We start from the raw sequence: 26,660 nt of genomic DNA, 5'->3' as shown, positions 1-26,660 counted from the left end.
AATTAGTAATTTTTAGTTATATAGTTATTGACATAATTGTTAGGTACTTATTTTAATCTAGGTAGATACAATCTAAATGAATTAGAAGAAATTGTTAGTCCTAAGTTTATATAATTAGTAAAATAAAAAAACTAATCAACCATTATTTTTAAAAAATAAGCTAGTTTAACTTATGTAATTACTTTACAAAAAATAATATATATACCATGTTCATATCTACCTGCGCTTGTGAAAAATTAAAAAAACTTTGTTCTTCATAGTAAATATCTACTTATAGTTGGGTAACTACCCATAATTAAAACATGATTTAGAAATTTCTACTAAGCGTCTGCAGCAGTAGGTAGATAACTACTAACTATTTATTATGTATTTAAACTAGGAAGGCAAGTAGGTACCTTGTTTTATGTGCATTAACTTCATCTCAATGGCTTTGTTATTTGTATTGAAGACATTAATCATACATAAAAAAAATATGCAGATGTGACAAGCTCAAATCTGACTATTATATACCTACCATCCTACCTAATCTTAAGTAGGTATTAGCTGGATAAGTAGGTAAGTGGTTATGCACTAACGCATACACTGATTTATATCTTAAGCCATACTTAGCATACATTTTATATAGCATAAATGTATAATCTAAATAAAAAGGTCAATGTTTTTTTTATTTATTCACAACAACATGAATGTATTATTTTTGGAACCCACAAATAAACTAAAATATGTTAAGAAATGAAAATTCAAAAAGAATTGTCTGTAAATGAAATCTGATTAAAAATTGACTTACCATATCAAATATTTTTAATTCTACTCGTGCATTGTAAAGTTGTTTACCATATTTTAAACATTTTGAATAGCAGTTAAAAATATTTAAGTTTTTGTATATCTTTCTAATTAGGTAGGTACGCAACATTTTATTTAACTATATATAATAAAACATTCATATTGTTTAATAAAAATTACAATAAATAATAAAAATATAGTTTTTTTTTCCAATAAAAGTTATAAGTTATAACAATAGATAAGTATGTATTAATCTTTATGGAAGAAATAAAAAAATAAAAATGCTTAGTCTTACACTTAATTCTTTAATAATCGGAAAATACGGAACAAAAAATACAGCAGGCCGAAATTCAGTGTGGCGGAAGGGCCCCTCTTCTACTATTATTTTTGTATAAAATATTAAATTATATTATTTTACATTTATTAAATAATTACTAATGATAATAGATTAAAAGTAATTTATAATCATTTAGTGTTTATTTTTATTAAAATTGTCCGAATATAATTAGTAGGTATATAGATATTAGTAGATACCTATGTAATTAGACTAAACTTTACTACTACTTTATATTATACGTAAGACCACGATTATCCTTAGAGTATTAAATTTAATACCTGAAAAAACTTTTTGTTTGAATTTTAATTTAGATGCATGTGTAATGTGTATCAATATTTTCAAAAAAAATCACTTTATAACAATTTAATCGTTTCTGAAGTGAACTCACGTCTTAAGTATAAAATAGCCAGAATAGGTAAGATATTATATATAGACATATAATATGACTATACCTACCTCAACACAGTATTAGATTTATGATTTCTACTCCAGTATACCACATAACCTCTATTGATTCTTTTATTCAATACAGCGTTTCTTAAACTTTTTTATCCATAGAACCCTTTTTTGTGTTCACTTTAATCGTGGAACCCCTATACGTTTTTTTTTAGATTTTTAGCTACTTATATATTCAACAATGAGTTATTACCGCTCGATAGTTAGTCTTTGTACTTTGTTTCAATAGTTGTGACGCGTAAAACATTTTTCCTTGCTAGTCGCTAATCTTTAGTAAGATTTGAACGTTTTGAAAAAAGCACTTTAGTTTTGCGGATCCCTGAAATGATTTTCGCCGAATCCTAAGGTTCCGCGAAACACAGTTTAAGAAACGCTGATTTAATATAATACCTAATATGAAAGATACCTATATATTAGAACATATTTTTAATAATAATAAAAAAAAATTAAATATCGAGATAAAATGCCATGAGATCATTTAATACATGATACCATGAGATAACGAAATATATAATCGTCTTAAATAGCCAGTTGGGAGCCATAAGTTATGCCTTATGCAAGAGCTGCACCGTTACTGTTTTAGTACTTATATAATAGGTATGTAAAACAATGTATACTTAGGATTAAATTTAAAAACGTGAATACGGCGCATATTAATTTTCCGAGAGATTAAGACCCATAATCATTATATTTTATGATGAAGACTACTTTCTGTGAGCTCTAAGATGATGATAGATATTTCAAAATGTTATTGTGCTGATATTATTGCGAATCCCATAAGATAATGTCAGTGCTATGTTATCGTTTCTCTCTCAGACTCATACGCAACATAGATGAAACTTATTTACAGAAGAATGTAGGTTTTTTTATTATGAATTTCGAGTAATTTTAAAGTAAAATCTAATATTTTTAATGTTTTGATATAGGTTGTATAGGTATCGATTATAAATATTGTTATTTTTTTTATAAATTTAGATGGATATTAAAATATTGTTTTGAGACACACTATTTACACAAATCGATAATTAATTCCCGCCCAAAATATTATTTTCTACCACTTTTGTGATGAACAGTTTTAAAGTAAAATTATTCGTAAAACATAAAAAAATATAAAAACGATTTTGAGTGAATGCTTTTTGTCCGTGTTTTGTGCGGGCCAGAGAGAGAAAAATATTTACTGCACTCGCTGACATTTTCTTGATTATTATTATTACTAAATTCCTAATACCGAATTCCACTATATTTCGTGCGCCGTTGTTTACACTAAAGGCCTGCAGTGGCGTCAATCTGATTTTAAATCACCGGAGCGAAAGAATTTTTGAAAAATTCCTTCCCCGTGTTAAGGGTACTATATTATTTATCATGACGGTTATCGACAATATACATATTATTGATTTTGAGCTTGAAACCTTACTCGTTATGAAATACCAAAACGATCAATTCCTACAATGTCTCGCCACTCCCGCCCACGCGGGACACTCACTCGATAAAAAATGCAATGCATTTAACCCCCACTTTGATGAAAGTCAAAAGATCGGTGACACGACATATAATATAACTGTACCTTTACTGTACAGTCGTCACCATATACATAATATTATATAATATAAGAGAAAATGGGCGATATCATATACCTACAGCAGCAGCAGCAGCAGCAGCAGTGTACCGCACGATGGAAATAGTTATTAAATGATATTAAAATAATAATAATGTTGGCAATATTAAAACCCCGTAACCCGTTCGTCGGTCATCATCATCGTTTTTTGTTCTTCTGTTTTTTACCGGTCCGTGAATCGGCGGCGTTCGGGGACGGTGGCGGTACGGGCGTTTGCTGGTGATGCTGCACCGGTTCCTGCAATCCGGTGACGGTCACCTTTGGCACGGTCAACGGTCTGAGCAACGACTTGACCATGGGTTTCGCGCGGGTGTGCACGGGCAACGCGGGGCTGCTGGCGCACAGGGCCGCGCCGGTGAGCTGCGACACCAGCGAATACTGGTTGGCGGTGCCGCCGGTCGAGTCGGGATTGGACGACGTGCGGAACGCCCGCTTCAGCTTGGACTTGATCGACCGGTGGTGCTGCGTGGCCGCGCGCTGGAGCGTGGCCACCGCGGACGCGGCCGGCGGCTGCATCAGTCGGCCGTTGATCAGCATGTGAGGGCCCAGTTCCGGATCGCTGCCCCACCGGCCGTACGACGTCGTCCGTTCCAGCAATCGGTTGCGCGCCAACTTCTCGATCGCGTCCGCGCAATTGTACCGGCCGCAAAATCTGGCCCACTGTTCGGCTCGCAATCCGCGACCCGTGTCCCGCATGGTGGGCGATGCTCCTGAAAAATAAATGAACGCCAAGCGGGCTTAAAGCTCGTGCTGGGTAGGTACTACGACGACGATAATTTATATTTTATCGATGTATTATAAATTCACGGGACAAGTTCCGTCTGTATTACGAGCACGCAGAATAATAATGAAATAATGGAAATTAACAATTAAGAGGACGTCGCACTATATTATATATAGTACCTATATATGACGTGTCGTCTCCGTCTGATGACTGACGTGCCTACACCGCCGAAGCAAATTTGAGTACAGCAGAATCCATTTTATGCTGTTGGCTATTTAATATATTAAAGTCAGTTAACCTATTATCAAATTTAAAGGTATTTGGGGCAGTAGAACGCATCACGTATGCTTCTATTGATGGTATTTTAATTTAAAAATGAGTTATAAGCATTTTAAAGTTTCAATATTTCACACGGCTATAAGTCAATTTTAAAATTAAAATATATATCAATAAAAGTCCAATTATCGTTGCCCTAGATAATATTTTTAGGCACCTTTATGTGTTGAATAATAAGTAATTTTACTCTATATTATGCTATAAAAGCCAACAGCATAAAATGGATTCTACATTTCTACTGAATTCAAATTTTTCACGGTGTATACCCAGTGTTTATTACAGGTGGATGACCGGCGGGAGGGGTATACGATATTTTTTAATTCCATTCATTATTTATTCCTATGGCATACCCCCTTGAAAAGAGAAGGTCTGAAATAAACACTGAGTGTACGTTAGTAAGACGGAGATAGCACATGCGGGTACGCCGTCCTTTGAATAAATAAAAAAAAAACTATATAAAGTTTATTTAGGTATGTACAACGCTATTAATTTTATTTTAATTCGACATTTTAAAAATCAGACAAATTAATAAAATTTATCTATTATTATTAAATCTAGCGTCGTTATTTAGGTCACAGCGGGCTTACAATTTATTAATTATTAATATTGAGCACGACAGTATTCTTCTTTGACGATCATAATTTGATGTATTATACGATTTTAACATCTTTTGGTAACTGCTATGTTTAATAAAAAAAAAAAATATGAATACATTCCTTACCTCCCGTTAATATAGGATGATTCGTTTTACAATATTTGAATTGGTTCTAAACGTTTGGATTCATTTGTTAAAAAGGTTTATCCGAATCGGTTTCTACATTTCTATAATACATCGTTTCTCATAAGTCGTTAAAAATAGTGTGAATGTAAATTTATTTGGCATCAATTCTTTAACCATATTTTTTTTTTTTAATTTAAAGATTATCTATTTTTTTGTTTAGCATATATTTTTAATTAGTGCCTATACCTTTATTTCAAACTACGTTACATTAGACATAAGTACATAACTATACATTCATTTTACATCCTTGGAATCCTCAGTGCATACTTGTAATGAATATTTTCCTATTTTAGAGTTCACATATTATGGTTATTTATTACAATTAAGTTATAGTCTTCACAGTAAATGTATATTTTTGAAAACTTTATTGAAATATTATAAAAATGTATAGCTGTTGACGTCATATTTATACTGTTTATGGATAACGTAAAATAAAACTATAATCTCCTCAACTGGCACCACTAAAATATTTACATTGTTGATTGATAACATTTTTTTATTAAAAAACACATAAAGTGTTGTACCTATACACAAACAAAAGATAATAAAGTTTAAATGACGAATATACTTTTAGTTTTTAATTTTTAAATAATATCTATAATTTATTACTTAAATAAAAATAAGATTCCAATTTTTTTTAATGTCCTAGAAATTACCCAAATTAAAACTTATTATGTATGTTTTAAAATTTTTTTTTAAATAAATAACTCATTAAGTATCATTGAATAACTAAACTGTCAATAGTTCATACAAAATAAGTACTTATAATTAATAAATGTTATGGTTATTAATACTTCATAATATTATTCACAATAGTATCATAAATGGTATACTTATTATAAATAATAATATATAATGTTAATTTTAAATTATATAGATATTTAGAACGCATATTAATATTTAACAATTTTGAACGGTCTATCCTCTAACATAATTTATCCGATCAATGCCAGTTAAATGCAAATGTATTACGTCATTATATATTATATATTTGTATTTATTTACGCTAAATTGTATTTTACTATGGATGTTACTGAAATCTTCAATACGTATGTATTTAAAATAAATAATAGATAACAACAGGTAAAAGTAATATTAAACTTATCATAAATGTAAATAAAAATAAGTACTTAATATTAAAATATATGCAGAAGTTCTGAATATATTTTTTGAAATAAAATAAAAGGTGTTCAGTAAGATTGCCAGATAAACTAATTTAGTTTTTAAAATTTAAATACGCACAATAAACCGGAAAAATCGTTGCAAAGAAAATCAGATCTAGGAAATGTTTTGACATTAAGTGATTGCAGCTAGTTTTTAGAACCCAATTAGCTCTATGAGTTAAGGGTATCAACCTTGTCTGAATTATGTTATGAAAAAAACCTTTAATACCCTTCACTAATTTCCTTTTAACGGATATATAAATCTAATATTTCCGTTACTGAGTCATAAACACGAGACAAGTGATTTATTTTTAAAGTATACCCAAGAAAGTCTGAAAATCTGTTCTGGAAACTTTCCAATAATCTATTTCCACCTAATAAAATTATAGACCAAACCACTGAGTCATGTTCTTGAACCGATCGAATTAAAATTGAATAAAATAAATAAGCAGGCATCGAATGGAATCTAAATTATTTATAACCAATAACTTCAAGTTAATAGCTCGTAGTTAGTAAGCAAACATTTTCCGACTGCATATTTTAATTAACTATAAGTCTATACCTACCTAAAAAAATGTAACATAATTTTGAGAAAACCTACATTTTATCGAAATAATCAATTTCAGTTGAGTATTAGAATATACTGTCAAAAACTCTTTCTAAATCAATTTAAACATAGTATATTGAACTATCCAATACATTTATTTTGAAACTCAATGCATAATATTAACATAAATATTTACAATTTACATAATATAAACTATCAAATAAAATATAAGTTATAACGTACGTACCTATTATTGATATTTATAGTTATTTAAGTATAGACAATAATAGTCTATAATGCAATAAAAAAAGTAAACTATAAGTTTATATCATTTTGTAATACTCTATAAGACTAAAACTACCAAAACTACATTTCATAAATGTACTTTTTAGTTAGTCCATTTGGAGCTTTCAATTTATAATTTTTGATTACCTTATCTACATATCAAAATACAGAATATTAATAAACGATTAATACAAATTTAACAATATTATTATTTAGATATTTAGAAAACTGGGATATAGAGAAGTCTTAAGCCGCACTAACATCCACCGAATATCATTGACGTTTGTATCAAATAGATACCAATGCAATTTAAAATTCGTGCTTGGAAATTAAATAAAACTGTAGTTTAATCATTATTCAAATAATAATTAAAACTAATTAAATTATGGAATTTATTATATATTTAATAAAAAGTTTTATTACATTAATAATGTATGTCTTAAATTTTAACTTAAGATCTAGTCATTAACTAAGTACCAATAACATATATGTTTTTGAACTATAGTTTTAAGACGCATTCTCAAAGCCTTAATATTTTCAGCCTTGAATATGGTTTAATATTTTGTTCTGTAGCCAAAAAAAAAAACAATTCTAAAAACACTAGACCTAATTCACAATGCAGGTTTAAGAATTGAAGTATTAAAGTTTTCAGAAGTAGCCCAATTGAAAGCATTATTGATTTATGTCACTAGAAAAAAAAGACAAAAACATACTAAGAATAAGTTAGAATTAAGTTGGAATACAACTCAATACAATGGATATTGTACATTACATATAACGTTGCAAAGAAAACGAATATCAGCATTCAAAAACTTAATAAACAAAGTTTTTCTGATCAAATCCCATAATATACATTATATAAATTTATTATTTTAGCCTAAAAGAATACATCTAACAATGCACACATTTCTCATTTCCTTTCCTTCAAAGACAATGAAGTATTGCACTCTGAAATTTAATGAGGTGATTCCAGAAGCATCGTTATTTGTTATAACTAAAACTATCATTATAATAAGCAAAAATCAAATATCATATTAATTTTCCAAATATAACAATGTCTGTACCGTATAATACTCATTACTGGTTAAATCTACATACATTTTTTTAAAATGAAAAATCAATCAATAATTATATATTTGGACTCTTTAAGTGAATTAGACATCTTCAAGAGTATTACAAAATTAACTTAATATACATTTTTATTTTTATTTTTCTCATTCGTCTAGATTCTTGGATACAACAATATCGATTGCAATATAAAAGTAGAAAACTGGCAAAAACTCAAAAAATACACATACAAAGACATTGCATTCACAACTCACTTTAATAGACCTTATATATGTCAACTTCAAAAAAAAAAAAAAATCAATTCCAATGAATGGAAAATATATAGTGCAAACCACAAACAATGAGCTAAGATATATTATAAAGTCGTTCACCTCCTCCTTAGAATCACGATTTTACTTTTCTCTGGCGTATCTAAATAATTTTTAATTGACTCAGAATTGGCCACTCTAACCTAATACACAATCATTTCATGATTGGAAAAGAACATATCCGATATCCATAACTATATGTATAGTATATAATATATATATATACATCATCTACAACTGTCAAGTTTAAATTTTGTTTTTTATAACCTTATAGGACATTAGGACAATATTACATTATTATTAATATTAAAATTTATAAATAATAATAATATTCAATACATGATATAATATGTATATATCAATTTCATGTGTATGCTTTCGTATGTATGCACACACAATTTGATCATTAATTCTGTCAACAAATTATTTTAAAAAACCTTGAGGAAAAATGCTCAGTTATACAATCATATAGATTTTAACTACGTGATAAATATTATCATATTAAATCTATATATTCAGTTAGGAAGTAAAATTTGATATCCAATAACAACGAATTTACAAATAAATCAATATTCAATTATTATTTTACAGTTTGTTTTAATAAGTAATTATGAGTAATACGCTTTATTAAAAACATTTCTTTAACCTTATTTTGGTCTTAGGATACTGTTTTCATACTGCGAATCAACATGCATTATCTTTTAAAAAAATAGGTTAAATAGGTAACAGAAAAGGGGATAAACTATAAACTGTTTAGTATTTAATAAATGTAATACCTGCATACAGTAGAAATTTCGCGCATTTCGTACGCCCCTGAAGAGCAGCCTTCATTAGTGGTGTGAACCCCAAACAGTTTCTGGCATCAATCTCTAGTTTTAGACAGTTGTTCAATAATAAACATACAATTTCAGATTGACCTAAAAGAAAATAAATTTCATTTTGGATATTGTAAAAAATATTAGGCTTTAGATAAAAAAAAAATGTTGTACCTACATTAATAATATTAATAAGATAAAATATGTTTGATATAAATATTTTTTTTAATTTATCTATAATAATTAACTTTAAAACATTTCATTATTTTCATAATATTATAAAATAAGTTATTACTATCAACTTAATTGAATATGACATATTAATAAAGGTAATAAAATTAATAATAATAATTTTCTATAATTTCACTCATTCTACTCCCTCTTTTGTTTTCATTTAAATAATTAAAAAAAAAAATGTTGGTTTACAAACGAACTCTTGAAAAAACACTCTTCAAACTATAACTACAATACTACATAATAATATACTAACCTGCTTGCGATGCAAAATGTAATGGTGTGTTATCTTCATTGTCCGGTTTGTTATAATTCAAGTCGGGTATTCTAAATATTTCTTCTACTATTTCGACATTGCCACTCGATGCCATATAACTCAACAGCGTCTATAACAACAGAAATGCATATTCTAACTTATAAGCAGGTATAGTGAATATCAAACAAATTTACAAATATACTCGTATATTTATTTATAACTTTCTAAGCTTTAATATTTAGCACTTATAGTTAGTATTGAATTATTTCATAACTATTGTTTAAACTTATAAATTGCTATAAATATTAAAAAAAAAAATAGATTCATTCAATATACAATATTTATAGATTTTAATAACTTTATAAATATGATATTAAAATTTTTACTGATGACTTAAATCTATGAAGGATATGAAAAATAATAATAATAACAACATAGTAAAAAGATAGTATTGTTAAAAATGTGACGCTTGATAATTTACGTTATAAAAATTTTATATTTATATTTTAAAATCATATAATAAGTTAAATTGATCACTCAGCTTTTACATATATTTTAAAATTATTATTATTTAGACAATTTAGGGTACTTAGTAGAAGAAAAATTAAAAAGTTTTATCGTTTTATGTGGCAACTATTTTTAAGATCGACAATTTTTTTTAGTGATATATTTTTGAAGTACAAAGATTAAATACTCTTTTTCAAAAGATTTCATAAATTATTTTTTAGATTTGCATATATAATGTATATTATATTATACGTTAATACCTAAAAGTTTTATACATTTTATCTTTTTCATAATATAAAACATCTAAAAATAAATAATTATTATTGTTAATAAGTTTATGTGTATTTTATCTTCTAGATTTTTTTAAATTACAGATATTAAATATTAATATGTAAATGGGGTTTTCATAGATACTCTTACAATGTTTTGAAGTTAATTAAAAAATTTTAAAAATTTCCTATGGAAAATATTATTATTTATCACTTATTTCCATCATTGTTTAATTTCAATCTACAAAGATGCTGAATAAGCGTTATAGTTTTTGAGCGTTTTTCAAGGGCTTTTCAAATTATATGTAAATAAAACAACTTCTATAAAATTATAACAAAATATTTTTATATACATAAAATAATTAATATACCTATAGGTACTTCACTTAAATTTTTTTTTATATTAAATTCAATAAAAGATGAGAATAAATAATTTTTTTTAAATTACTGATAAAAAAGTTTAAGTAATTGTACAAGCACAATCTTTTAAATTTATTATGCATAATACCTCCATTAAATAATATTAGATCATATTATACTTAAAACATTTATTTAAATTTTATGCGATAATTTAATTTTTATTTAATGTATCAACATTTATTTTTTCCTTATTAAAAAAAGGCAAAAATAACTTCAGCATTATGACTTGGTAGTTGTTATACCTATAACGGCTATAACTTAACTATATCACACTAATATATTATAAATTTAAAAATATATATATCTATTGCTGTGACTCATTTGTATAAAATATAGATATTATATAGGTTATACTCAGTTAGTGTATATATAATATATTTTACTAATGTTTATTAAATTTTTTTATTGTTTTATTGAACTGAATATTCATGTGGCAGTACATACTCGACCTGTAGAATCAGTGTCATTGATATTATTTCTAAAAAATTCTTCATCATGGCTTGTTAAAATATTAATAACTGTTTCCAACTCCATGTCTCTAGCAGCTTTTAACATCTGCTGAACACATTCTGCTGGGTCATCTGTATTTATACGTGATAATTCTGGTGGCGTTCGCACTCTTGGATCTGGTATTTCTGGTGTCATCTCTGAAACAGCATTGCAAAGTATACTGTTACCAATTTAATGGGGAAACCAAATCGTAACACACGATTTGATGAAAATTAAATCGAGTTAGAGTTTTATAAACTAAAATTGATTTTAAGAATGACGTATTGTTCCATTTGCGTAGATAAAAAGCAATTCTATAGAAAATGGCAATTTTTTTGTGGATTAATGAATAACACAGATAAAATTATATTGTGGAGTAGTAAATTAGTAGAAATTATAAAAATAAATAATCATTAAAAATGATGACACGGATCGTAAATTTATCGTCAAAAATGTATAATGGAATATATTTTAGTGCTTTAATTTGTCTTTTTATTCTGTCGAAACTGCATAATATATATAGTTTCTATATTAAATATTAATCTTAAAAATTGATTATGATGTCTTAAAGACCTACTAATTTCAGATTTATTGTATTAAATAAACAATAGTTAAGTACTGTTGGTATCATAAAATATATCATAAATCATAGTTCATATTATTGACAATATATATATACAACATTAACTACAGATGTTTTTTATTTTATAGCGTAATTGTGAATAAAATTATATATTGCAACTGTTAAATGCATAACTATTAATCATACTTTTAATAAACAAAAATTATCAAAAGAAAATTCAATAACATTAGTTTTAGTAATATTTTAATTTAATACTTAAATAATAATAATATTTGTTGTATATTATTTATCTTTGTGTACATAAATATCATGCCAAATTAATTAATAACCACATTTTTAAGTTTTAACAAATAGTTTTGAGTTGTGTTGTAGCATTTATTTAGCTAAAATTTTCTAAATAATAGATAATATTAATTATTAAAAAGATTTTCTATCATATTATTATATTATCATGTAATAATATTATTATGATTTTCACTACTGTATGTATAGAAAATATAGTTTCTCAAAAAATGATTATTTAAACCGAAGAAATAACTTTAAATTATGATATGTATAAAAACTACATCTGATAATTATAAATTAGTGGGTAGATACTATTAAGAAAATAACCTTAGCAATATTTACCTTTAACAGAGGTGTTTTCGTATACAGTGATTTCATGAAATTTCTTTTGTACGTCGTGTATGCTTTCTGAAAGCTTCTTATCATACAAATCGAACGTTAAAGATTTTCGACCTGTATCTAAGGTACATTCGTCTGCCGAGTACCGCCTTTTACCCCAAAAATATACATAATACACATTGTTAATAATTTACTTTTATTATATATATAATAATTAATAAATAATAAGTATTGTGTCTAAAAACGAACATACCAAATGAATGGATGGTGTTTTAACACGAAATAACGCAAGGTTTGACAGACTATTATGTTATAATATTCGTATGTGTGTGTGTCTAATTATAATATTCGTGGACTCCTACTGTCTACACTCTACAATATAATATAACAGTCTATACCGGTGGCGCACACGTCGGGCTAACAATATCACTATACAACAGAAGCATCCGAGTCACAACAGACTTCCGAAAGCTACTCACGTCACATACACGAGGTACGCGTCAACCTCTGTACAAGGTCGATACAAGTCAGTAGTCATATATCAAGGGCATTTAAAAAAACGATGAGACATCGGCTTCTATTTGATTTAGGTTTTGATGGATTAAAAGTTTTAATTGTAGGATTATAAGATATAATTAATATTCATTATTCTTGTCTGTCCACATTTCACCCTAGATCGAATAGTATTCTAAGTTATCGTTATTTATGTTTACTATCATATTTTTGTTAATTCAATAGCATAATTAATCGTATAATTGTTTTAACTATAGCTAATAAGTGTTATCCACATTATCTTCACTGAGCCCTAACAAGGGCGTTTATTATTATTATCAAATAAATAATAAATGGTGTAACAGGTACTTAGTACTATTATTGATAAATAGTTTTTTTCTTTTATACATTTAGGTTTTCAATTTTTTAAAGGCATACCATAGGTATAAGTGTTATATTTATTATTATCTGTTTAATATAGTAATTGTTAACTTTATAATATAGGATGTATAAAATATTTAAGGAACAAAGTAATGTATCATTTATAGATATTCTATTGTAATATTCATTTGTTTTTTTATTGAAATTAACTTATCATAACTTAATATCCACTCATTTATATTTGTGAAACTGTGTTTGTATAAATTCAAAAATATTAATTGGTATTTTTTAATATATTATTACGCAAGTTTAGGGGGGTAAACCATATTCGTTATTATACGTACGATGTTTATTAAATTTATTGAATATCCAAAATATATTTAGTATGATAGGTATAATTTTTTTTTTATTTGTAAGAACTAACCTGTGACTTAAATAATCGTCAAGGCCGTCATCATTGTAATCGTTTGGAAATGACCCACGACCAAATGATGTATTTTGATCTACTAAAGCATATCTTGGCGCACCACGTCTATAACACGTGGCTGTAGAAGAAGCAACTGTTGAAGATTTGAAAGTCTAGAAATTTGAAAAGAATATTGTTAATAATTATTGTATGATTCAGTTTAATGTACAATAAGTATTATATTATACATTTGTATTGATTTATTTAATTGTATTGCTTGTTTAATTTTTCAAATTGTTAAAATGAAATATGTTCAGTTTTAAATTTAAATTTGTAAATATTTAATATGCTTGATATACAATGTACATCTATTTTTTCTTTTTATGGGACTAAGTATCATTTAAGATTTAGTCAGATTACTCAGACTAAGAATTTGTACAAAATATTATGTATAATAATAATATTATATTCCTTCACTTGGCGTATCAGTTTATAACTGTTAAAAATATTTTAAGTACCTATGGATTTTTAAATCCATAAAAATAATTTCTACATCAAAATTTATTAAAATAAATAAATTGAAAATAGATAATATCTAGTTTATAGTTTGAAGCTTATTGTTAAATTATTCACTCTATAAATGTACTTATTATTTTTAGATAAAGTATTTATTTCTTAGTGTTTCCTATTAATCATTACACGTTTTAACAGAATATCGTTTAAGTATAATAGTAACAACGCAAAATTTCTTACTCGAAGTCCCATAATACATCTAAATAGGTACCTATTTATACATGACGCTATACTTATATAAATTATACAGTATACGTGTATACTGTATTAGAAGCTTTAAATGTATAGTTTATTTTCTTACTGCGCAATAGTAGGTACCTACCTACTAAAATACTATATTTATATTAAAAAATAGATCTAAAATAATACAACTTATAATAAACAACTTAATATAATGATATTATAGTGTATTTTTATAAGTTTTCTTATATTTTAAAGTATTCAAATATACGTACTCTTACTTCTAAGCATGTTTTTTCATTAATATATTTTATATTTTAATTAAAGTTTGTCCGGAAAAAAATATACATTAGTGTTTATAAATTATAAACCTTGCTAGTGCTTATTAAAAACATAAAATTTAGTATAAACATGAAAACTCCGATAATAATTTTTTGTTATTACTAAAATGTAAATGTATAACATTAATTAATTATATCAGTGCAAAATATGATTGAGTATAATAATTACTGTATGACTGTAATGCATTCTAAATATATTTTTGAAAAGTATTCAAATACATATTCTGAGTATATAACTACAGAATAAAAGTATTCTGTATAAGACTTTGAAAATATAATAATAAAGATATTTTTGTCTGCTGAAGTGTTGACTGAAAGTTCGTGTCTTAAAAACATTAACAAATGTATAGGATAATATCCTATTTGCTAACTTAATTTATCATTCTGTACTAAATTTCCTACAAATGTAAGAAGTACATATTATTTTCACACTTTTCGGTTTAACCATAAACACTATTTTATAAATCTATCTAAGTTGAATGCTAAACTTTTTGAACTTTTTAATGTTTATATTATTTTCCATTGAAAATAGAACGCAATACAACTTTCAACAGTTACGCTAAACTAAGTTTGAAGACAAGACGATGTCTTTTATGAATAATTTAAGATGCCAACCTTTTATTTTTTAAAAAATGTATGTTTTCAGTATAGAGGTAAGTACCTACCTATATTTTATATTCTTTTAGAATAATAAGTACGAATATAATAACTGAATATCTTATTATTTATTAGTTTTAACGATTACAATTTATCAAAATAAAAAAATATTTTATTTTGATACCTACATTTATTACAGTATAATGTTAAATATTTACAAATCATAACCCTTTTAAGCATGATAAATTAACTATTTCAAATTTCTTAGTTAACTTTATGTAGATGGGTTTCTACCTGGTTATCTATATTATGTATTAGGTTCTTTTATAATATATAAGCTTTTGATAACGTTAAGATTATTTATATGAAAAAAACACATTGTCATAATACATATATTGATTTATAATATGTTTTCATATAATAAAAGAACAATGACTATGAGCTCTAAATAAACGATATGATAAGCTTAAACTCCTATTCGATAAAATGATTTCATATAAATTATAAAAATATAAAATAGATACTAATAAATATAAATTTGTATTTGATGTTGAAAGTTGTTTTAGGCTTTTCTTCTGAATTCACATAATATTTTGCTAATTTCATTAAAATCGTTATGGTAAATGTTCATCGCAGTAGCGTTATTTTATTCAAGGCTTATAGGTCAATCATGATTGACACGAATCGATTTATATATAAAACCGGGAGAAGGGGGAGAAAGCATAAAGCAGGGAAGTAGAAGTTTCAGGCATAATAGGATAATGAACATTTCGACACTGCCATATGCTATGACAGCGACAGTTTACAGTGGTATTTAACTTCACCGAAGGTCAAAAACTAAACTTTTGCATAAAAAGTACGTAAAATAAAAAATACTTAAATTACATACTTCTTTAATTTATTTATTACTTATTTCATCAATGTTTAATGAAAAACATTTTTATTACATTTTATAAATCCAAACTTATAACATTTTTACTTTTTTTTTTATTAGCTCAAATTGTTCTTAAATATTTATATTTTTATAACTAAAGAAAATTATAGGCATTAATGTTAATTTCTGGACAAAGATCTCAAAAAGAAATATAAATTTAGAAAATTAATGAGCATCATATATATTATATAAAAGAGTATTTTTTATTCGTTATTTTTAATGTTTTTTTATAAACCATATAATTTTTTAAGTATAATATTGTAATTATGTATTTTAATATTTATATATTAAATAAAAAGAATACTATTTCTTATTTATGAGATACAATCGTATCATGATATTCATGTATAATTAATTATATGTGAAATATTGAAAATTAATAAAAACTAATATTAAAAAATATAATAGACAATATAGGTACATTATATTTTTAGGTATATAAATAACTATAATTTGTAATTTAAACATTATGTACATTCATTTATATATAATAAGTGTTCTTTATTCATACGAGTATAATAAATCCATTTAACATAAAACTTAGTATTTCAGAAATAACTTAGATAATGTATGTCGTATTTCTTTTACATAATTTTAAGTCTTTATAAAACATTTTAAGAAAATAAATTAATTTTACTATATTGCATTATCCTATTTTATTAATTTTTTTCTGTTTTAATGAAACATTTATTTTTAATTTCATAATCTATAGCAGAATATTTCGATTTATAAAAATCGATTTTCGAACGGTTACGGTTTAATAAACTATATTAGATAATTTTGAAGAATTGAAAGTTTCTATGTGTGGATTGTGGAGTAGTAAACTAACATTTTGCAAAGGACCCCTGTAATACTCGGCTCATAAAAACTTTATATTCTTATGATTCACTAGTCAAAAATTCGAGATTTATGTTATGAAGTAGTACAAAATAATATTCTACATTGGAATTCTCATTGAAAATAAATAAAATGAAAATAATTTTAAAAATCGATGAAAATAACAAATACGTATTAAGTAAGTAGTAAAAGTATTTTTTTTTTAGAAAATTTTAATTTTTAATAACTTAAAATTACATTTTAAAAATGTTAATAGTTTTTAAAATGATGTATGTCTTGACCTAACTGGATTATATGGTATTTAACTTTAAAGGTACCAACTAAAAATTAATTAAATGGCATAATGATGAGCTTATAAATTATAAATAACTACTAAACGTATATAAATTATAATTTATTATATATTAAATAGTATTATAACTCAGCTTAAAATACGTATTCATTAATAAAAGGTATGAGTTATTGTTGATTCAGTGAGCTTAATTAGATGGTACATACAATAAACAATGATATATTATATTGTTACCCGTTGAAGAAAAAATAAAAATAAAAACTACACATTATAGGTGTGAATATCGTAATAAAATATTTTTTAAATTATAATAGAAAACAGTCTAAAGAAAAACGCAATAGTGGCCAACCTTTAAAAATGTATAGCTTGATGTTTTTTCTGTAACTATAATTTAGGGTATAAGAGTACTACAAAAGTTTGAATAGCCATATATATTGATTGGAAATCGAGTCTAGTTGGTACTTCAAATAGGTCATTTTACAATTTTCTTAGCAACTTTCCTACACACAAAGAAAATCAACCAAAAACTATATTTTTTGTAATATTGAAAATACTTCAACATTGTAGTTTTAAGTTTTTAACAAAATAATAATGATTTTTCAAATGTGATATTTACTAAGATTACTTTTAAATTTATAATATTATTATTATATTAATAAAGCATTATATCATGCTTCGTTTCACTCACATTTCAACTTTAAAAATAAAATTCAAAAGCAATATTTTAAATTAAAAATTGTTTGAACATAATTGTTAAATAAAATAAAAAATTATTATCAAACATATATATTATATACATATTTCAACATACTTTAATATACAGTGATTCACCAGCATGCTCACACCGAATTTTCCCTTTAATAATGAATTTATTCAAAATCTGAGCTTTTAAATTTGTGATACATAATAGTGGACTATATTTTCAAATATTTAGATGCTTTACACAATTTACGATATGTTCTATTGTTGCAATACTTTATTCTTTTCTAAATCCAGTATAATATTTTTATTTTTAAAAATTTTTTCTTAATACCTAACTATTATCTGTAGTATATACATATTAAAAACTCAGAAATTACTCGTTTAAATATTAACTTAGTTTTATCAATTAAATAATTACTAAATAGACTATTTATAAATTGAAAAAAATAAGTTAGGAGGAGTACTTAATAAATTACAAGACACTCTTGGTATAAAACGTCTAAATAACTAAAAATATGGTCCTTAAGTATACTTAAACCTTATAGAAACTAAAACTTAAATATATTTATTACTAAAGAAAAAATGAAAGTAAAGATGTTGGTGAATCATCCTTTATGATTCAAACAATGATCGTATAAATATTAAATATATAAATTGGTTAAACCTATAAAATATTCAAAAAATATGAATTAACAAAATTAACTGGTAGTATTGTATTATTCCTTATTCTTAAATATATTATTATTATTTAACATATTAAAGTTGATAGATATGCGTTAATTTTTTATTGTTGTTTTGATTTAAAATTTTTCTGAAAAATTGTTTGCGATATGTGTATTTTTAAACATTATAATGTATTTATTTAAAATACTTAACTGTATTATTTTTTTAAGGAGGCGAAGAACATTATTTACTTTATGGTATTATTGATCCTCACTCCGGCTCTGAATAGCTAATGTTAATAGGTATAATTTTTTGTTCATACAGTAATGTAAATAAAGTTTAGTATGTTTATTATTTATTAGTACATTTTAATGATGAATGTTAATATTTATAAATTATTAATAATATTTCCAATGTACCTTATATAGTGTGTTTAATTATACTTTATCTTGTAGTAAAATTAATGATGACACCCAACTAAACTATATAGTACTTATATTATCCTGTTTGCATATTCGAAATCTTTAAAGTTACTTAAAATTAATTCATTTTTAATAATTAATTATGTACTGAGTAAAATTATAATTTATGAGTAAGAAAACATAACTTTGTTGATTTTAGTCAATTATTATAATTTATTACCATTTAAGTCAAATTAATACAAAATTATAATAACAATTTAAAGTACCTACTGATACTATTTTACTTGAGTCATTGCGAAAGTTATATAATAGGTAAGTGGCTAAATAAAGCGATTTCATTTTCAAAATAGTTCTTAGTTAATACATCTTTTTAATCTGTTCTTAAATTTTTATTAAGTGATTTCTATATAATCAGTCTCATATTCTGCTAAGTTTCAAATATAGCTTAAATTATCTAAAACAACAAATAAAAGAACTTGCAGTTACACATTTACGACATGTTTTTCTTCTATTTAGGTCAATAAACAACTCACAGAAAAATCATCCCGAGTTAAATTTGTTATTTTTACAGAGGTCATGGCAGGATAATTTTTTATCCGACCCCAGGGAATCGTTTTCGATGGAGGACACCCGAAGCGTTTGATGATAAATCCAGGGATAGAAGACGAAAACACCAGATATCCAAAGGGCACATAAAGTCGTAAATAGATGTTTGGGACGAGAGAAGGGTACGAAAAAGGTCACATGTTATTTGACATTTTCATCCATACAAGTTGAGTTATTATTATTATTTTTTTTTTTTTTAAGAAAAAAAATATTAGTGGGCATTATGCATCTATGTACATATATTGTTTATATTTCTATATACCATATAATATAATATATATATTATATATGTATCACAAGCACAATTGATAATTATGTAAATAATCTAAACTTAATAATAAGAAGTTAATTTAAAGTGGATTTAAATATAACTTATAAGTAATATATTATATTATTTAATATACATACGTAGGTATATGTTTTACTTATTATAAATTAATATCCAATAGTCAATACTAATTCCCAAATACGTATTATTTGTTAAATTTAATTATTATATACTTAATACTTATGTACAATGTACTTTTAATATTTTGTTCGAATATAAAAAGTTAAGATTTATATAACAATTGTATAAACATAATTAATACCTACTGTTTTAAATATTTTAAACTTTCCAGCTGCAGGTACATATTTTTATAATTAATTTCACAATTCAGAGATATTATCCTATTTAAATTTGCGTTTTTTTTAATAAAGTTTTATATAATTTTACTTTGTGCAAAAAATCAAATTTTTATAAATATCAACTAATAGGTTTTAATAAACAGAGTAATAACACTTGCGTTCCTCACATTTGAAATTTTTATTCTATTTAATTTATTAATAAAATAATATTCGATACTTATAAATTAACATTTTTCAGAAAATCATTTTGCTTTGAAATATTAAATTAAAATTGTTTGTACGTACACAAAAGAAGTTATAGATATCTAAAATAGAACTAAGTTAAAAAATAGACTTGTGGTAAAATTAAATGCTATAAATCATTTAAACTATCTAAAAACATAACGATTGCATAAAAATATTATTGAATATCATCAAAACCTTGTGTAAAAGCATATAATATAAAATTTATTGCAATATACCTACTTATATCAGAATATCAAAATTTTTCTGGTAAATTATTTAACAATGTTTCTCTTTTATAATAACTGAAAAAAATAATTAACTAAAAATGGAAATTAGGAGATACTATTATACTTCATTTCGTATTAATTTGACTTATCATCCCTCACTACATATAAACTTAATGATAAACTAATGTTTACCAACATGCTAACGTCCCCCCCCCATATGACCACATATAATTTATATATATATATATATTTATTTAAATCGTTATAATATAACATATATATACATATATAACATAACATATATGTGACAATATAGTTTATCCATAAAATAGCTTTTGTAAATGATTAAAATATTGTTAAATGAAATGCATTCACTATAGTGATGATACATGTATGACGTATGTATAATAAGTACTATCATTGATTAAATATACTTAATATATTTAATCAATGGTACTATAGTAGTACCTATAGTGTATAATAATATGTATGCTATGTAATATCATTATTCTATTTTTTGTTGGACTTTTCATAAAGCTATTATATTGACTTTAAAATAAACACTATAGAGCAACGTTTTAAATATCGGCACCATTTATTTTAACCCGATTGCCTATCTAGGAATATCTACAGTTAATTAATAATTATATTATATTTTACGAAATATTATGTTTAAATGGGCGCGTATTATAAGTAGGTACCTCTTATAAGCTTAAATTAAATAGGTACCTAGCTAATAAAACTCTTAAGGCTTCAATTATAAAGAGTATTTAATAATCATATTATTTTTAAATAAATAATATTTAGGTACAAATTCGTTAGGTACATAAATTTACAGATTTTTTTTTTTTTTTTGTTATAAAACAAAAATCTGTACCAAAACATTATAAACGAGAAAAATAGATAATAATATTATATAATCGAATTTTAAAAAATATATTGCTGGTTTTCGCGTAGGTACTGCAAGTATTCAATCCAGAGTGGATTCCTTAATGGAGTCTAAATAATATGTAAATGAATAAAAATTTAAACATAATTGTGATAAGTTTTACTCACATCTTTTGTTCTGTAAATATGATCCGTAGTACTGTTGAACGGGATTTTCGGATTATAATGAACGGTTGCAGATGTCCTTCGTCCGGTATCGGATGACCGACCTGAAATAAATTAAGAAATTAAATAGGTACAATATACTACATGGTCGTCAGTTTGATTAGAAAAATAATCACAATTGTGAAGAATGATTCATCTTTGAGCTAGATGTATATTTTGTATATTATATCTATAAGTATAACTTTTTTTAAAAAAGAATCTATTATATTTTCAGTGAAAAGTTCACTCTTGTCTGTCCATAATATAATTTATACATGTTAACGTATTAATTTATAATTATATACCTATATAATATTAAAACTTAAAAGTTGTATTCGTAAATTATAATCAGCTAGGACTCAGAACTTAATGCACCAGTGAAGTATAATGCACATAAATATTTGTAAAAAATCACCAAAATACGTAATTTATATTCGTATGTATTAAAAATTAAACTCACTATATTATATTTTTTATATACTACTAATTAGTAGTTTATAAGAAATAATTGTAGATTTTTAATTTAAAATGTGTTATTTATTCCTAACCTCAGGATGATTATATATGCATAATTTAAAATTCAAATTTAAGTTCTGATAAATTAATAATTATTATTACGTTTATAAAATCTGATTTGAATAATTTCTCTTTAGAATCAGTCTTAATCCAAAGACAAAATTAGATTTTTCATGTATTACAAATATTTTTAAAAATCTAATTAACCAAAAACTTTAAATTATCTAACATTTACACTATAGCAATAAAAACACTAAAAATAAAATAATGAAGAAAAATAGGTACTTATATTTTTTATTACATTTTTATCTTTATAATTTCTAGTATCGTAGAAGCCAGAAGGATTTTTTGAAAATAATTATTAATTTAACATAATATTATTTACTATTACATTTTTCATTTATAAATATTGGAATTAAAATAAGAAATAATTTAAGAAATCAAAATTGAAAATTGCATATAACATTTAATATTTACTATATTTTATTTATGCATAATATTAATAAAACAATTACTAAAGATTTTGTATTTATTTATTTTAGACATAAAGACATTGTATTTTCAAATCGAAAATGCATTAAACAAGATATGGGTAATGTCCACTGGGTAATAAATTTATTATTATTTATACTTATTTATTATTTTAATCGTTTGTTTCGAATTGTAAGCTTATTAAATAAATGTACGATTAATAGTTAATTCATAAACGTATATTATAATCTTATAATTTTAAATTATTTTATTTTATAATTCTATTGTGTTAAACTATTATAAAGTTTTATAAAAACAACGCGTAAATCATTTAATTTTACCATAAAATAACTTTTTCTAACCAACGCATTTATGTGTTTACTATATTTTTTCGTATTTTTGTATGATTATTGATTAACATAAAAATTTATAAAACTTAAATTGAAATTGATTAAACTTAAAGTTTGATAAGTATTATAAATCAATATCTCTATTAAAATGAGTATACTTTTTTTTTAGAATATATTTTTATTACACAATTTTACAATATTAAATTGTTATTAATAAAAAATCATGTATATAAATTAAATTATTTTACAAAATAATCATATGATGTAAATTAATATTTTCTTGTTTTTAAAAGGTATTCTTTAGTAATGTATTTCAAGAGGTTATTATTTCAACATGAAATATGTTTAAGAACGAATTTTATACTTTTTTATTATTTTAATATAGGTATATGCGTGTTACACAAATTTGAATTTAAAACTTAAAATTAACAACAAATATTTTATATTATTATACGAATAATCAATAATTTTTCATTTTTCAAGTAACTTCCCTCAGGCACAATATATATATAAATACATAGAGAGAGAGAGAAAGAGAGTAAGAGAGTAATAATTCACAACGTAGATATAAATATTTAGGTGATCTATACCTACTATACGTGAGTGGTTTATATTGAGATATTTTTTATTATTGTTCTATTATCTAAACTATTGACTCTCAGCTTTTTTTCACAAAAACACCCTAACTTAAATTTATACAATACTTAAAAATGAATCGATTTTTGAAAAAATAACAAGAAATACAAACCTATTTAAATTCTTTATTTACATTCTACCATTTTATTAAAAACGTACAATAACAAAATTGAAGAAATTCTTTCATTCAAAATTAATAATAAGTGCCTACTTGGCTACTTATTAAAAAAAAATTAATCGAACTTTATGTCAACACGTTACGATATAGGTTCTACGCAACACACTGATTTAGAACTAAGGATCTATAAGACTGTAAGCATGGAAAGTTATTGTCCGTTTTTAAATTGAAAATTAATAATAATTTATAGTTTTCACGAAGTCCCAAAGTACACTATGGTGTACCTACTCATCTGTAAGTCTTCCAATAATTGTCAGAATTCTTTTGAACGTGGATTAAATTACTCGCAGATACATATTACATACTTTTAAAAAATTTAAAAAAAAAATTTATTAGACATCAAATAGTTGGATCTGAAAGGGTTAATACTACAAAAGAGGTTCGACTAGGTATACTCATTAAATTTTTCGATAATCAAATGTCTTCTAAATGTAGAAATTAAAAAAGAATAACAAAATAATATGGTTTACAATGTTTACATATTATGCCATGAAATAATGTTGCCACAAAAAATAGTAAGTAATATAATTTCATAATGTTGACGAATGACTATTCGCAGCAAGAAATCCGTAATTAACGTGATTAACACGTTCTCTCTTGCACAAAATAATTACGGCAGTTCAACGACTTAATAAGCAAGTACTTTTTAGTAAGTAAGTTTGATATTTTAATTATTTATTATTTACTAGAGCAGATAATATAGGGTTGAATTTTACTCGATAATATTAAATACATTTTAGCAGAAAAAATAAGACTTAGTTTGAAAAACAAATTAATAACTTTTTTTAAATCTACTGAACCTATTTATTTTTTTAGATTTAATCATTTTGAATATAATGGGGGAAGATATTGGTTTAATAATTATGTGTTATTTTTAGAGGTTATTGTTTTCTATGATAAACTAGAATTTAATATATAATATACATATAGCACATTATGCTATTTCTGTTATAATTTACAATATTATACTTATGAGTAAAACACGAATGAACATTTTTTTCCAGGTTTTGGTAGTATTACTCAATAAATTATCTGAAATACTAAAATATTAAAAATTCAATTTTATAATATGCCATATTACGTCTTAAAATTCCAATCTATATATAGGGCTATATAGGAGCTGTATGAAATTTTTAAGTACTTTTACTGAACACAAAAAGTGTATTCAAAAACAAAATACATCATTATAATTTTATACTATGGACTACCTCACTTCATTCATTGTTCAGAATTTAAAAATTGAGAACTTTAATTAAATAGGTATAACAAAAAATAAGACATATGCATATAAATTTATAAAACCTTGACTAATTCTAATTTTTTATTATTTTATTTATTTATATATTTATAAATTTATCTAGTTACCAATCATGTAAAATATATTGTACTTAATATAAATTGTATATATTTTTTTTTCATCCCAGAAAATGTTTAAATTAATTCTATCATTTAAATAAATAAATTTTAACAAATACATTTTTTTAATAATATTTATAACATTGTAGCACATATTCTTATTTTACCTTAAACTTTATGGTACAGATTATTTATTTTTATACAAAAATTAAAAAAAAATATATTAATAATCAAAATTAGTTTATTTAATTAATGGTGTAGTGGGGAACCTAAATAAGAACAATTTTTTTGAAAATAGCTTCACAAGATATTTGGAATTAATGTTTAGATAAGTCATAACATTTATAACCACCAATCCATAATTTATTCAATATCAATAATTTTTATACGAAAATCTATTAAATTTCATAAATGAAATCATGGCTTTATATTAATAATAAAATAAAACATTTTAAAGCAGCTACAAAAAAGTATTAGTTAGCTACATGTCATGTACTTCAACATTAAAGTACAAAAAATTTAGAATTAATTGTGATTAGTATAAAATTTTGATTAATTAGCAATTAATTATTTATAACTATTAGAAAAATAAAATAATATACAGTTAAAAAAATAGCAGGTACTTACATGGATTTGGAGTAACTGTGTGTAGTTTATAGGCAGTAAACCCGTACATGTTAAGCGATTCAATAATGTATATCAACACGATTCATATTTTATGTAATTGCAATATCTTTGATTGCAAAGATTATTGATATCATTTTTTTTTTATTATTTCAAATGTTACCTAACATTTGAAACTCTTAAATTTAAATTTATGAATTTATAAATATATTTTAATCACGTTGTTAAACTACATAGCTTTCGTAATTCACATATACATAGAGATACCGACCAAGTACCGGCGACGGCGGTGGTAGCGCGGTGTCTGGGTAGCCGGACAAAAGCCGAATGTG

The 26,660-nt window shown here is 24.3% G+C and overlaps 1 protein-coding gene and 1 long non-coding RNA gene across 2 annotated transcripts; one reads left to right on the top strand and one right to left on the bottom strand.

The window, feature by feature from the left end:
- Positions 1-243: 243 nt before the first annotated feature.
- Positions 244-26,660, bottom strand: LOC114124297 (uncharacterized). Its single transcript, XM_027987504.2, has 8 exons — positions 26,332-26,660; positions 22,162-22,262; positions 13,898-14,052; positions 12,604-12,749; positions 11,349-11,551; positions 9,709-9,838; positions 9,180-9,320; positions 244-3,901 (listed from the first exon to the last, which is right to left on the bottom strand). The coding sequence occupies exons 1-8, from the start codon at positions 26,378-26,380 to the stop codon at positions 3,330-3,332; spliced, it is 1,497 nt and encodes a 498-aa protein (XP_027843305.2). The 5' UTR covers positions 26,381-26,660; the 3' UTR covers positions 244-3,329.
- On the top strand, positions 16,333-20,223 carry LOC126555894 (uncharacterized). Its single transcript, XR_007606997.1, has 2 exons — positions 16,333-16,426; positions 19,992-20,223. It is a non-coding gene; the product is annotated as an uncharacterized LOC126555894 (long non-coding RNA).

The sequence above is a fragment of the Aphis gossypii genome, chromosome 1 (genome assembly GCF_020184175.1).
Source record: "Aphis gossypii isolate Hap1 chromosome 1, ASM2018417v2, whole genome shotgun sequence".
NCBI classification, from domain to species: domain Eukaryota; kingdom Metazoa; phylum Arthropoda; class Insecta; order Hemiptera; family Aphididae; genus Aphis; species Aphis gossypii.
This window is presented reverse-complemented; position numbering and strand designations above follow the sequence as displayed.